This window comes from Bufo gargarizans, chromosome 3 (assembly GCF_014858855.1).
Source record: "Bufo gargarizans isolate SCDJY-AF-19 chromosome 3, ASM1485885v1, whole genome shotgun sequence".
In the NCBI taxonomy this organism is placed as follows: Eukaryota; Metazoa; Chordata; class Amphibia; order Anura; family Bufonidae; genus Bufo; species Bufo gargarizans.
Genome location: NC_058082.1, coordinates 49,718,342 through 49,734,035, shown reverse-complemented (window position 1 = coordinate 49,734,035; position 15,694 = coordinate 49,718,342). Strand labels below are relative to the sequence as shown.

Sequence of the window (15,694 nt, the reverse complement as noted above, 5' to 3'; positions counted from 1 at the left end):
TTTTAAGGGAAAAATATGTTGAATCAGAATTTCATGGTGTCAACAAATCCCCAAAAAGTTGGGACAAGGCCATTTTCACCACTGTGTGGCATCTCCCATTCTTCTTACAACACTCAACAGATGTCTGGGGACCGAGGAGACCAGTTTCTCAAGTTTAGAAATAGGAATGCTCTCCCATTCTTGTCTAATACAGGCCTCTAACTGTTCAATCGTCTTGGGCCTTCTTTGTTGCACCTTCCTCTTTATGATGCGCCAAATGTTCTCTATAGGTGAAAGATCTGGACTGCAGACTGGCCATTTCATTACCCGGATCCTTCTCCTACGCAGCCATGATGTTGTGATTGATGCAGAATGTGGTCTGGAATTATCTTGTTGAAAAATGCAGGGTCTTCCCTGAAAGAGATGACGTCTGGATGGGAGCATATGTTGTTCTAGAACCTGAATATATTTTTCTGCATTGATGGTGCCTTTCCAGACATGCAAGCTGCCCATGCCACACGCACTCATGCAACCCCATACCATCAGCGATGCAGGCTTCTGAACTGAGCGTTGATAACAACTTGGGTTGTCCTTGTCCTCTTTGGTCCGGATGACATGGTGTCCCAGATTTCCAAAAAGAACTTTGAATCGTGACTCGTCTGACCACAGAACAGTCTTCCATTTTGCTACACTCCATTTTAAATAATCCCTGGCCCAGTGAAAACGCCTGAGCTTGTGGATCTTGCTTAGAAATGGCTTCTTCTTTGCACTGTAGAGTTTCAGCTGGCAACAGCAGATGGCATGGTGGATTGTGTTCACTGACAATGGTTTCTGGAAGTATTCCTAAACCCATTCTGTGATTTCCTTTACAGTAGCATTCCTGTTTGTGGTGCAGTGTCGTTTAAGGGCCCGGAGATCACGGGCATCCAGTATGGTTTTACGGCCTTGACCCTTACGCACAGAGATTGTTCCAGATTCTCTGAATCTTCGGTTGATGTTATGCACAGTTGATGATGATAGATGCAAAGTCTTTGCAATTTTTCGCTGGGTAACACCTTTCTGATATTGCTCCACTATCTTTCTGTGCAACATTGTGGGAATTGGTGATCCTCTACCCATCTTGGCTTCTGAGAGACACTGCCACTCTGAGAAGCTCTTTTTATACCCAATCATGTTGCCAATTGACCTAATTAGTGTTAATTGGTCTTCCAGCTCTTCGTTATGCTCAAATTTACTTTTTCCAGCCTCTTATTGCTACTTGTCCCAACTTTTTGGGGATTTGTTGACACCGTGAAAATTTGAATCAACGTATTTTTCCTTTAAAATGATACATTTACTCGGATTAAACGTTTGATCTGTCATCTACGTTCTATTACAAATAAAATATTGCCAATTGCCATCTCCACATCATTGCATTCAGTTTTTATTCACTATTTGTTTAGTGTCCCAACTTTTGGGGAATCCGGTTTGTAGTAGTCTCTTTCTGTAGGTATTCCTAGGAACTTGTTGTCCTGGTATTTAGTACCTCAAGCTTCGGCTCAGCTTGGGTGAAGGCAATGCAAGCCCAGGAGGGGACATGCAACCATATAGTCCTTTGCAGGCAGAACCTGCCGGCCCAGAAGAGCAGGCATTGCTCTGCTGGCCTGTACACAACCTATTCCTTGGGAGGGTGGACTAGAACTCTCTGCAGGCTCGCCCAGGAGGGACAGAAATCTGCTGCTTCCCCTTACAGGGGCTAAGCTAGACTCCCACTAACACTAAACTCCTCTCCTTCTCCCTCTAGAGCAGGGGTGTCAAACTCAAATTCATCGGGGGCCGCATCAGCAGTTTGGTCACCCTCAAAGGGCCGGTTGTATCTGTAGGACTATGTGTCTACTCTTTATTATCATAAATTATTGTCACTGCATTCAATTATTACTGTTTTTTGTAATAATGTAAGTAATAACTAGCTCTGAAAGCTTGACCTGCAAGCGCTGACTGGGGTCACATAGCATTATACTGATTTATGATGCTATGTAACCCTTACAGTTCTGGAATGTGTTGGGTAACACTGACATAATGCTGCCAGTGTTATCCAACACATTCCAGAACTGTAAGGGTTACCGTATTTTTCGCCCTATAAGACGCACCGGCCCATAAGACGCACCTAGGTTTTTGAGGAGGAAAATAAGAAAAAAAATATTTTGAACCAAAAGGTGTGGTTTTGGTGGGTTTTGAACTAATTGTGGTCTGTGGGTGGCACTGTTATGGGGGATCTGTGGATGGCACTGTTATGGGGGATCTGTGGGTGACACACTTATGGGGGATCTGTGGGTGACACACTTATGGGGGATCTGTGGGTGACACTTATATAGCATCTTATGCTATGTGCAGTGGCGTACACACAATCCATGGGGCCCCTGTGCGAAACTGATCCAAGGGCCCCCCCGCCCCCCTAGTGTCCCCGCCCCCCCAGTGTCCCCGCCCCCCCAGTGTCCCCACCCAGTCGCCCACCCTCAAGCCACACCTACGCACAGCCCTACCTATATATCGCGCCCATACCTCTTACATCCAGTGACGTCTCCTTTGATGTAGATGTTCTCTTTCTTCATCTTCTCCATCCAGACCCGACCACCATGATGATTTCTTTCAGCCATCTCTCATCTCTGCAGAGTTTGACAGACAGACATCTTAGTTTCCTACCCCCATCAGACCCCCAGTCAGCCCCCATGAGACCTCAGTTCAGCCCAAAGACCCCCAGTCAGCCCCCATGAGACCTCAGATCAGGCCAAAGACCTCCAGTCAGCCCCCATGAGACCTCAGATCAGGCCAAAGACCTCCAGTCAGCCCCCATGAGACCTCAGATCAGGCCAAAGACCCCCAGTCAGCCCCCATGAGACCTCAGATCAGGCCAAAGACCCCCAGTCAGCCCCCATGAGACCTCGGATCAGCCCCCATGAGACCTCAGATCAGCCCAGACCCCCAGTCAGCCCCCATGAGACCTCAGATCAGCCCCCATGAGACCTCAGATCAGCCCAGACCCCCAGTCAGCCCCCATCAGACCTCAGATCAGCCCAGACCCCCAGTCAGCCCCCATGAGACCCCAGATCAGCCCAGACACCCAGTCAGCCCCCATGAGACCTCAGATCAGCCCCCATGAGACCTCAGGTCAGCCCAGACCCCCAGGCAGCCCCCATGAGACCTCAGATCAGCCCAGACCCCCAGTCAGCCCCCATCAGACCTCAGATCAGCCCAAAGACCCCCCATCAGCCACTTTTGGGGTCATGGTAGGCCAGGGCCCCCAGGGGCCCTCACTATTTAAGTCAGGGGCCCAGCCTGAGGCGGGCTTTTCCTGCCAGGCAGCTCAAACCCCCCCCCCCCGGGTGCCTGGGGGGCTGGGGGCCTAATGTGCCCTGCAGCTGCGGCCTGCCGCTGCCCCCCCCCCGGTCATCTGGCAGGGGGGATGCCGGGGGCCTAGTTTGCCCTGTGCCCCAGAGAGCCGACGATTGCCAGGCCAGCCCAGGGTCCGGTCGGGTCGGGTCCGCTCCCCCCCCCCGGCTTTTACTTACCGTCGAGTTACCGGCTGGCAGGGCAGGGGAACTTCAGTTCTTCTTCTGTTCTTCCGGTCGGCGCCTCGGCGCGGCGGTCCTCTTCTCGAATCTGACGTCCTCTCTGAATTCCCGCGAGACCTGCACAGGAGTTCACACAGGTCTCGCGGGAGTTCACGGGCCCGGCGCCGGCCACAGGGAGGAAGGAGGAGGGAAGGAGGCGGGCCTGGAGGAGGGAAGGAGGCGGGCCCGGGGGGGGGGGCAACTTAAATGGATGCCAGACGCAGCTGCAGCAGGGGTCCGCAGGGTGGGGTGCCGGGCCCGGTCGCAAGTGCGACCCCTGCGACCCCTATATGTACGCCACTGGCTATGTGTCATCCACAGATCCCCTCCATAAGTGTCCCTGTAGTAGTGAATGACCCTCAATACACGGGCTAGGGGCCGGCATCTGCTTTTATAATGACAGCGGGGCCCGTGCAGTGACTATTCTACTACACGGGCCCCGCTCACTGTATAATCGTATCTCTAATAGTTAATGGTTACCGTATGTATATAATCGCATAAGGAGCGCTGTGTATTCCCGATACTTACAACTACAAGCGCTCGCCGAGAGGAGGGAGGAGGCAGGCCGGGAGGACAGGCGCTGGCAGCGTGAGTCATACGTCATGCGCCCACGCCGCCTGCTACATTCATAAAGTGGGCGGCGCAGGCGCGTGAAGTATGACTCACACTGCCAGCGCCCATCCTCCCAGCCTGCCTCCTCCCTCCTCTCGGCGAGCGCTTGTAGTTGTAAGTACCGGTAATACACAGCGCTCCTTATGCAATTTATTATCACTTCCTGCAGGGGCCGCCTGCAGGAAGTGATAATAAAAGGTGAAGGCTGGCGGCGGCTACGCAGGCCACATGACAAGGTCTGGCGGGCCGGATTCGGCCCGCGGGCCTTGTGTTTGACACCCGTGCTCTAGAGGGAGAGAGAGAATGGACAATCCAGTCCATTACCTGCTAATAGCACTGCCAAGTGTTGCTGACACCTTGTGGCAACCTGGCACATTACATGAACATAACAATTACTTGAAGTAAATATGCACATTATCGGAAGATGACATAAATTACATTGGATGACAGGTATCAGCACATAGGAAATAGTAGCAAGGTGTCAAAAGTGGTGGTAATGGCACTCTGGGTCATTACATATATACCTGTACACAGTTCTTCTTTTATTCCTTGTATCTGACATATCAATACACTGCTTTATATACTATATATCTGTACATACTGCGTCTATTATACCTCGTACCTGACGTAACGGTACTCTATGTGTATACTGTGTGTCAGGTATAATAGATTCAGTAGGTACAGATATATGTGGACAGTCATATATTATGGTCACTGTGTGAGGTACATGAGGTTTTGGGGGTTGTAATTAAGGTTACGGTCAGAGTTAGGGCACATAAAGAGAATAGGGGAGGGCAGTCTATACTTACCTGTTCCGGCACAATCCCACAATGCAGCGATGCAGACCTGGCCTCCTCTGGCGGGTCTGCTCCTGTGGAATGTTGCACGCGACGCGAGTGCTTGCAGACCCTACCTCACATCGATGCTCCGGGAATAGGATGGCAGGGAACCAGTGGTTCACTTGTCCGGCCAGCACTTCTGCATGGTTACTTGTACCTGCATCCAGTGGGCACAGATACAATTGAGTTCAGGGGCCGCACAGAAACCGGCCGCCTTGAACATTTACCAGCCATGGGGGGCATATGTACCCTTAACCCCCGGCCCAGCTCGCCCCTGTGGTAGATATTGGTGTCTGCGGTATATTGATTGCTGGTACAAATTGGTGTGTACAGTATATTGACTGCTTGAACATATTGGTGTATGTGGTACATTGACTGCTTGTAGATATTAGTATGTGCTGTATATTCACTGCTGGTAGATATCGGTATGTGCGGTATACTGACTGTTGGTAGATATCGGTATGTGCGGTATATTGAATGCTTGAACATAGTGGTGTATGTGGTACATTGACTGCTTGTAGATATTAGTATGTGCGGTATCTTGACTGCTGGAATATATTGGCATGTGTAGTATATTCTCTGCTGTAAGATATTAGTATATATAGTATATTCACTGCTGGTAGATATTGGTATGTGCTGTATATTCACTGCTGGTAGATATTAGTATGTGCAGTATATTCACTGCTGGTAGATATTGGTGTGTTTATTCACTGCCGGTATATATTTGTGTGTGTGGTATATTCAGTTGGCTACTTGGCTTTTTACCTTTGGGGGTTGGGGCACCATTTCAATTTTAGCCTCAGGAAGCTGAAAAGCTAGAATCGGCCCCGCAACATCTAACCTCACGGGCACCCCAGCTACCACCAAAAAATATATAATAAATAAGAAAATCCATATAAAAACTACATCTTTTTCCTTGGATAAAACTTTTTTCAATGGCAAAAACTTGCAAAAATAAAATCTCTTCCACGTGGTATTACCGCATCCATAGCGAACCACACTACGCAATTATCATGTAATTTATCCCATACAGAGAATGTTGCAAAACAAAAAAAAAAAAAAAACCTCAATGGCAGTATTGCTGATTTTTCCTACCCCCCTCCCAGATAGTTAGGGCTTTTGTACATGGGCGAATCCATTGCGGGAATCACGCTCGTGTGTAAGTGTGATTTACAGGAGCGGCGCAGGCATTATACTGATTTATAATGCTGTGTGCCTCTGCTTGACCTTCCTTCTACAGAATCATAAAGCTGTCAATATGATCCTGTAGCAATGAGGTCATACAGAGGCACAAAGCATTATAAATCAGTATCATGCCTGCGCTCCTGCAAGTCCGGAACGGAGGGTCACGCTCACACACAGGGCGTGATTCCCACAATTGACTCGCTCAGTTTGAAACAGATCTTAAAGGGAACCTGTCACCTCCAAGTGATATAAAACTGCCAGCATTACCTTATAGCAGCCCCCAGTCTGTTATTGATCGTGTGTGAGCCAGAAATTCAATAATCCATACTTGAGAAAAACGCTTTTTTAATCTCCATGAGCGATATGTTTCCTGTGAGCTTGAAGTCAAGGGGGCAGCGGCCTCCTTGCTTCAAGTCAAGTAAAGCCCGCCTCTTACCCGTCCCCTCTTGATTGTGATTTACATATTTTCTATTCGTTTGGATCGGGCAAGTCTGGCGCCTGCGCGGTGCGCCCCTTGTGACTGCATGATTCCGTCTCGGGGTTCCGCAGTCAGGCGGGTATAATTTTCTCACTGCCCATACACCGGCAAGAATCAGTGTGAGTGCTCGCGCCGGCGAGGTATATTCACAGCACGAGCGTGATCACTGGCTTGAGTTCTTCTGCTCCTGCAACCAGTGATCACGCTTGCGCTGTGAATATACCTCGCCGGCGCGAGCGCACACACTGATTCTTGCTGCCGTGCGCACAGAGAAAATTATGCCCGGCTGACTGCGGGAGCCGGAGGCGGGATCGTGCAGTCACAATGGGCGCACCGCGCAGGCGCCAGACTTGCGCGATCTGAAGGAATAGAAAATATATAAATCAAAGTCAAGAGGGGACTGGGTAAGAGGCGGGCTTTGCTTGACTTGAAGCTCACAGGAAACAGAGCGCTCATGGAGTTTAAAAAAGCGTTTTCCTCAAGTATAGATTATCGGATCTCTGGCTCACACACATGATCAATAACAGACTGGGGGCTGCTATAAGGTAATGCTGGCAGTTTTATATCACTTTTGGAGGTGACAGGTTCCCTTTAATAAAAGTTAATCAGTAAGTTATGTGTACCGCAAAATGATAACATTAAAAACTAGAACTTTTCCTGCAAAATGCAGGCCCCCATATGGCTACATCAACAGAAAAATAATAAAGTTATAGTTCTTGAAAGAAAAAAAAAAAAGATTGCTTGGTCTGTAACAGTCTGGTCACTAAGTGGTTAATGGTGATGTAACAATTGCAGCTGCTTCTGAGGATGATGTCACAACAGAGTTCTAGTCCTAAAGTTCCCATAGATGATTTATTCCCATTTTGCGCTAGATAGTTGATCGGTGTGTATCCTATCGCTCGCTATTTTTTGGCTATTTCTTTGCTTTCTGGAAATAACATCTGGACCAGGACGTTACTGTCTGACTGACAGGTAAGGCGCAGCATTTATCCGCTATAATGTCATTAGGTATAACTCTGTAGGTCACTATACGAGGTGTATACTCTCTCTGAGTCTTATATACGGCCAGATGGACTCTGGACACAAGTGATACCGTTTCTAATCACACCGATACCTCACCACAGCTGTACGCGGGAGGACTTCTCTTCATCCGGATTATCAGCAGTTGGGCTGTGATTCAGGAAAATGTCTTATAAACTGCCAAGTCCAAACTGGACCAGTGGAGCTTGTGACATATTTCCTCATTGTAGATACAGATTTCTCTAATTAATTCCTCCTCGAAACTGTGTTGGTCAATAATGTGGCAATGGAAGTTGGAGTTCGCCATTTTCATTAAAATAATAAAAAAACATTGTAAAGCTGAATGTAGACTGTGATGTGTGAACTAGACCTGAAAGAGGAGCAGTCAGCAGGATCAATCCAGGTATAATCCAGACATGCACAGTAAGTAGAGGCGTCCTTGAAATAATAGGGCCCTATAGCAAAACTCAGAATTGGTCCCCCTTCCCCCAAAGTACAATCATTGTAACTAGCCTCTATATTCTCATTGGAAAACTGGCGTAAATGATAAATCTACCAGGGCGGGTGGCCCTGTTCTCACCATGCCAACCGTCACTACATTTAGTCGCAATGGCGTTTAAACAATGGCAAACCCACAGTTTGCCAATTTTTTTAAACTAGCTTCTGGCATAGGGACCATTGTAAATGACCCCCGATGTGCTAAGCTTTCCTCCTCTTCAGCCTCTCCTTACTCCATTCCCTGGAGGAAGCATCTGGAGGAGGACAGGGACAGGATGCCCAGGGGCAGGAGCGTACAATATGTTCTCCTGATCCGGCAGCTGCTGGTCTAGTGTTACTGTGTCAATGCCATGGGGTGAATTTAGGTCAGAAAACCGTCATTGCCATTCAGCCCAGCCTGGCCCACTGACCTCAGGGTCCCCATAGGGACTGTGTGGTCTGCCTCCATTGATGGTACTAACCCACTGGTAGTAAGCATTTCATCAGTAGGAAAACCTAGTGAAGTGCACTGGGCAAGCGGTGATAATAGAGTCAACAATGTTTTAGTGGGCCTTACAGGGCCAGGCCAGAGGACAATGATAAAGCCTGGTCCTGTCAATCAAAGGAACGTGGCAAAGTCAGGAAAGTGAATGAGCTGAGGTGCACTGAGGGCCTAGGGTCTGCTCCTCGGTGCACTGAAGTCCTAATTTGCATATTGATTAAAAACGACCAGATCTCTGGAATGGAGCAGCAGGTTTTAAGATATCGTTTTAATCAACAGGAGTAACACTACCAGCAGTATGCCTGTGTGATAGAGCAAATAACATAGGGATAGGCGCTAAAACAAAATAATAATGTCTTTATTAATTGTCTGATTTAAGAAATAAGGGGTATCAACCGTCAGTATAATGTGCAAAACTGACTTTAACAATTGTGAAAACACTGATATATACCAAATAGCACCACCATCTGGATTGCCAGTGTAATCTCACAAGCTACTAGCATAAGGGGCTCATTCAACCACAGGGTTCAAGATGTGTATCCCAGGGTGAAAGGTATCAAGGGGATGTATTGGTATAGGAATTTCACCAAACACCACTCCAAAACAGTGAGAGCCAGCGCGCAGACTCTCACTGCACTAATAATCACAGGTGCTGGACTATGGCAGAGCAATAACAATCACTCCAGGTGGATTAAAGGAGCAATGGTTGCCCTGACATGTCCCTTATTGGCAACAGCTCAACGCTGCGTTTCCATGCATTGGGGATGCATTTCATCAGGAGCTATATGCACCAGGTTAATACTAGAGCCCAGAGCCTCAGTGTTGTTTTAATGACCGAGGTAATGGACAAACAAACAGTCAGTGATAGAGATCCCTGCCTAGCACCGTTTTCCTCTAGTGTGAGGTACGGAGCTTTACAAACAGTCACTATCCTGCCTGAGCTAGCAACCTCTAGGCTGAGGTGCTGCGTGCTAGTGTGCATGTAATCCGGCACTGTGATGGCCGCAAAGCGGCCCACAGAACGCCGAGCTTTACAGGGTGAAGCCCCGCCCTGTTAGACACGCCTCCGTCAATCAGCCAATCCGGCCAGGAGGCACGGCACAAGGCAAACCAAAGGCTGAGGGGAGGAGGAACAAGGTGAGTCACAGGGAAAGCGCAGCAAGCGCCACATAAACAAAGCAAGGAATTTACAAAGCGGCTTTATATATTTATCGCAGCATGGACATCTTTATTGTAATTATACAGTAAAGGAGAGTCACTCCAAGAGAAGTGTGTAAAAACGGACAGACACATAGATTCATGTGTGTAGCCACTTGTATCAATGATCACACACATGAATCCACTTCTCATAGTGCATTGTACAGTAACACAAAGAAATCAGCCTGGTCACTAGATGAACGGGACGTATGAGACCGCTTTGTAAATTCCTTGTTTTGTTTATGTGGCGCTTGCTGCGCTTTCCCTGTGACTCACCGTGTTCCTCCTCCCCTCAGCCTTTGGTTTGCCTTGTGCCGTGCCTCCTGGCCGGATTGGCTGATTGACGGAGGCGTGTCTAACAGGGCGGGGCTTCACCCTGTAAAGCTCGGCGTTCTGTGGGCCGCTTTGCGGCCATCACAGTGCCGGATTACATGCACACTAGCACGCAGCACCTCAGCCTAGAGGTTGCTAGCTCAGGCAGGATAGTGACTGTTTGTAAAGCTCCGTACCTCACACTAGAGGAAAACGGTGCTAGGCAGGGATCTCTATCACTGACTGTTTGTTTGTCCATTACCTCGGTCATTAAAACAACACTGAGGCTCTGGGCTCTAGTATTAACCTGGTGCACATAGCTCCTGATGAAATGCATCCCCAATGCATGGAAACGCAGCGTTGAGCTGTTGCCAATAAGGGACATGTCAGGGCAACCATTGCTCCTTTAATCCACCTGGAGTGAATGCTATTGCTCTGCCATAGTCCAGCACCTGTGATTATTAGTGCAGTGAGAGTCTGCGCGCTGGCTCTCACTGTTTTGGAGTGGTGTTTGGTGAAATTCCTATACCAATACATCCCCTTGATACCTTTCACCCTGGGATACACATCTTGAACCCTGTGGTTGAATGAGCCCCTTATGCTAGTAGCTTGTGAGATTACACTGGCAATCCAGATGGTGGTGCTATTTGGTATATATCAGTGTTTTCACAATTGTTAAAGTCAGTTTTGCACATTATACTGACGGTTGATACCCCTTATTTCTTAAATCAGACAATTAATAAAGACATTATTATTTTGTTTTAGCGCCTATCCCTATGTTATTTGCTCTATTGTACTTATAGGCGTATATTCAATATATCATTTCAATTTATGCCTGTTTGATAGGCTTGATCCTGCAGACAGGTGTTTAACCCCTTCCCAAGTGAGACGAGCGGGCGCATAGGCACTGGGGGACTTCTGTTACAGCAGACACCAAGGGCTAATGTCTGCGATCGGTGATAAGATCGAACGCAGGAAATTAACCCTCAGGTGCGGTGACCATGGCATCTGGGGACTAAAAATCCTAGGAGCGCTGTGTGTGGCGGTCTAAGTCCTCCTGAACGATTCGATGCTGTATTTCACAATATTCACAAGATGACCTCCAATAAAACACAGGAGGTCAAACACATGGGTATATATGATTCTATCTATAGGTCAGTCACAGATGGAAACGTTTATTGGGGGCAGTGAGTCCAGTGACAAAGGAACGTAGAGAAGTCATTCATTTTCATTTTCCGTGAATTTCAATCACAGATGGGGTCAATAAAGGGGCCACATTTCCACGTGCTGGTGATCGGCGTCCACATTGTAATGGGTAGTTATAGCTGAAGCTGCATCTCCTATAGATTGCTGCTTCCACCATTTCTGATGATGTCATCTGGTCGGTCATTTACCACAGTTATGGCCATTTACAGGGACAGATTGTCAGACCAGTTATCGGGAGTGTGTGCTAAATGTGTTTTGTAAAAGTGCTGCCGATTGAGCGATGCCACATTTATGCCACACAAGTCATCAGCGTCTGTCAGCAGCACAGCTCTGTGTGTGACCAGGGATCTGCCACCGACAGATAATGAATCTGTATGGGGATGAGCGATGGTAGTAATGATTGCTCACCCCCGTACACAGGGAGGATTGCTGCCTGTAAGGCTACTTTCACACTGGTGTTTTGGCTTTCCGTTTATGAGATCCGTTCAGGGCTCTCACCAGCGGCCCAAAACGGATCAGTTTTGCCCTAATGCATTCTGAATGGAAAAGGATCCGCTCAGAATGCATCAGTTTGCCTCCGTTCAGTCTCCATTCTGCTGTCCATCTGATGAAACTGAGCCAAACGGATCCGTCCTGACACACAATGTAAGTCAATGGGGACGGATCCGTTTTCTATGACACAATCTGGCACAATAGAAAACGGATCCGTCCTCTATTGACTTTCAATGGTATTCAAGACAGATCCGTCTTGGCTATGTTAATTAAAGATAATACAAACGGATCCGTTCTGAAGGATGCAGACGTTTGTATTATCTGAACGGATCCGTCTGTGCAGATCCATGACTGATCCGCACCAAACGCGAGTGTGAAAGTAGCCTAACTGCAGCTGAACCAGAGGGCAGATTATTGCTGCTGGATGATGGTCGGGAAATGTTTGCTTCTTCCTTTGTTTTAGACTTTTTTAGTTTTGCATATGGCGTCTTGTTTTGTTTAGTTCACTGTTTGAATACTTTATAATATATGAATAATTCTTTATTTTCTCAGTTATTATGAAGACTTTAAGAAGTCTGAATTTTTCCACTGAGGTAAACTGCTTTATCTTACCCTTCTGTCTATGTACTAGTGGCTTATATACCGTGTCTGTGTATAATCCGCACATCTCTGGTATATACCGTAACCATACAATACCTACAAAAAACACATGGATGCCCAGATCATTCAGAATCCAAACGATCATAAAGTATCAAAAAATCTTTATTTAATGTCATACTAATAAAAGGCTAAAAAACATACATAGAGGTCCACATTGCAAGGTGACCTGCATAAGAGGGACCACTGGAGTCAGGCTAGCGATGAGACATTACATGTATACATAGACCAGCATAGAATAATGGCATGTCAATACCTTACTACATTTCATAGGATCAAAGTTTAAAATAGCATGTAGATACCTTCATAAGTTATATAAAGTCAACCGATGCGATCAAAGCGGTAACAGAGGCAGAAAAGCCTAAAGCAGTGACTCGCATATATAGAACAATAATATACCAATTGCTTATCTAATACATCTCTGCAACACCAGTGTCCCTCACTTATCCACTGCGTTTCGCCCAATGGCTTTGTCAGGGGAATGGCTTCAAAGCGCAGCCACTATACAACGTGCGGCGCTGTGCTTGGTACGCTGTAAGGAGGCGGCAGCACTCAATATAGCGCAGCGGCCACTTCAAACAGTTGACCGATGGAGGTGCTGGGAGATGGACCCTCACAAATCAGATGTTAATGTCCTGTCGGATAGGCCATCAATATCAAACTCTCGAGAAACTGCTTTAGGTTATCCATTCGTCCTATTTCTATCTATGGATCATTAGATGGTAAAATGATCAATATCAAACTCTCGAAAAAAAACTTTAAGATTTTGGTTACTATGTTTTTTATTTTCTATAATACGGGACTAGTTATTATCTATATGTTTAATGGTTTAGCAGGATCCGGTATTGTATGTACTGCCCTCTCTATAACATCTCTTCTACACCAGCTCTCTGTAATGTTCATGTGTCACATGGGACAAACTACAGGAGTGTTTTCTGATTTTTACCTCTTCTCCTCTGTCTTCACTATAGGACGATATGACGAGGTCTTCACCTCCGATGTCCTCAACAAGTGAGACCAGCATCCACAATTATGCTGAGGTATTTTCTATAGATATTCAGTTGTGAAGACTTCTATAAAATGTTATAGTTACCTACTGTTCTGTGTCTGGAAGAAGCAGCCATGATTTTCTAATCTCATACACGTTGTATCCCACATAAGTCATTTATGTTTCTTCTTTATCATTCCCTTACTAATACTGACATCATACTCAGAAATGGTCATTTTTATATCATATTCTTTCATCTTGTCTTCACAGATTATGACAGAATTCCCTGAACTACCAGGCTACTGGTTTGAATATCGAGTAGAGGTTAGATTTATTTTGTCTTCCATTTTACTCCAGCAGAGATCCGGATGCTTTCCGGCATCTATGCCATGAATGGTCCAGACAAAATCACGGGCATCCAGTGGTAGATGGTCGTATCCGACAATGCCAGATACTGTGAGCTCCATTAGCCTGATCCTCAGATGGATCAGACTACCAGATTCCAAACCTAACTGTGAATGGGGCCTTACTAATAGAATAGGTGATCCTACTAACTGAAGAAAAACCCTACTTATGTTCTTAGATGGTAACCCCACAACTCTTCTTCCAAGTAATGTCCCCACCTGAAGGGTCCTATAGATGTGTGGATAGATTTCATGTGCTCCAAGAACAGACAATAAGAATCTGCTTCTATTTTACTAAACTCCAACTGAAATTTCACAATTAAAAATGTAAGAAATAATTCCTAATAAATTCCCTATAGAATTAGCAGAACATGAAATGCCGGTCATAGTGAACACCACTTTATAACTGATAAGAATTATCTTCTAAGAAGGGGCTCAAGGGATTTACCAGACCCCCGTATGTGTCTGTGTTATTAAAGGCTGGAGAAGATCTGATGTAAAACGTTTATACTTATGGATTACACTCACCGCTAATTTTATTTCAGGTTCCCCCAAAAACAACATCTCAGCTCTCTCAATTTTATGACTCTGAGGTATTTCTATTTATTGATATATTAATAGATATTAGATCTAATTATCTACCTATCTATCATCTATCTGTCTGCCTTAGACTATTCTGTCTTTCTTTGCTCTCATTTTCGTGTTTGATATTCAATACCTATGCTAAATGCAGCGCCCAAGGGCCGATTGGGTCCCAGTGTTTAGAAATGGAGAATGGTGCTGTGGCCTTAATAGTTTGTGTCACGGTGCTCCTACCTGAATACTGTCGGTCCTTGGAGTTAGGCTCCGTAGCAACTATGGAGTTGTAGTTGGTGGAATAAGTAGAGTCCAGACTTGGTAAACTTCAATGGTTGTTACTTGAATAAACGTGCAATAAACTTCGTGTCCTCCAGACAATACTCGATCTTTCTCTTGGCTCCAGCAGGCTAAGGGTAAACTGGCAGGTAAACTTGAATACTTTGCTTTATTTCTCTAGTTACTGGACTTTGTAGAGGTTCTTGTACCGTTAAGTGGGGTGCCTTTTGGCTGTTGACTCCTGTCGGGTGGTAATAATTCAATTAAGAATTATTAATTATGGTCATAAAAATAATTAACCATAAAAAATAAAATTTATAAAATTTGTCATAAATTCCGACTATTTCCTCAGATAAGTAAGTTCTTTTTGACGTGAGATGACGTTAATGATAAAACATGTAGTTCTGCATTATACAATAATACACAGGTTTATAAAAATATGCAGATTTATTGGTTACAAGATTATAAACATATATAAGTAAATAAAACACAATGATAAATGCAAATGAATATATATGGCGTTAATATAAAGCATTACAAGCTTAACAATACATGTGAGTGGAAATAACTTGTCACATTATAACCAAGCTATTATTAGGTTAGGATATCAAAATATAAACATAAGTTATATACATTACTTCTGTTCAGAGTAAGCCTCATGGTATCAGGATGGGCAAGTCTAATCCTAGACATCAATATGGAATGCTAAATACATTCCACCCCCTCTAACCAACTACACATCACATGACTTCAGGCATGGGCAAATCCAATCAAGGATATAGCTTAGAAGAGATAACTGTATCCTTCCGCCCTATCCTGGACTATTTTCACACATATAACTTTGGTAAGATCATTAAGACAAATAACAGGGATCTAGGATCATTGCTAGATCATATCTTAC

At 45.7% G+C, this 15,694-nt stretch overlaps 1 protein-coding gene across 1 annotated transcript in view; it reads left to right on the top strand.

The window, feature by feature from the left end:
* The first annotated feature begins 7,116 nt into the window (after nt 1-7,116).
* LOC122931359 overlaps nt 7,117-15,694 on the top strand; it is a 62,299-nt gene continuing 53,721 nt past the window's right edge. Inside the window, exons 1-5 of the mRNA XM_044285423.1 lie at nt 7,117-7,228; nt 12,442-12,482; nt 13,518-13,586; nt 13,805-13,858; nt 14,484-14,531. Of these exons, the coding sequence (XP_044141358.1) occupies nt 12,447-12,482; nt 13,518-13,586; nt 13,805-13,858; nt 14,484-14,531 (207 nt within the window). The 5' untranslated portion in view covers nt 7,117-7,228; nt 12,442-12,446. The remainder of the gene's footprint in view (nt 7,229-12,441; nt 12,483-13,517; nt 13,587-13,804; nt 13,859-14,483; nt 14,532-15,694) is intronic.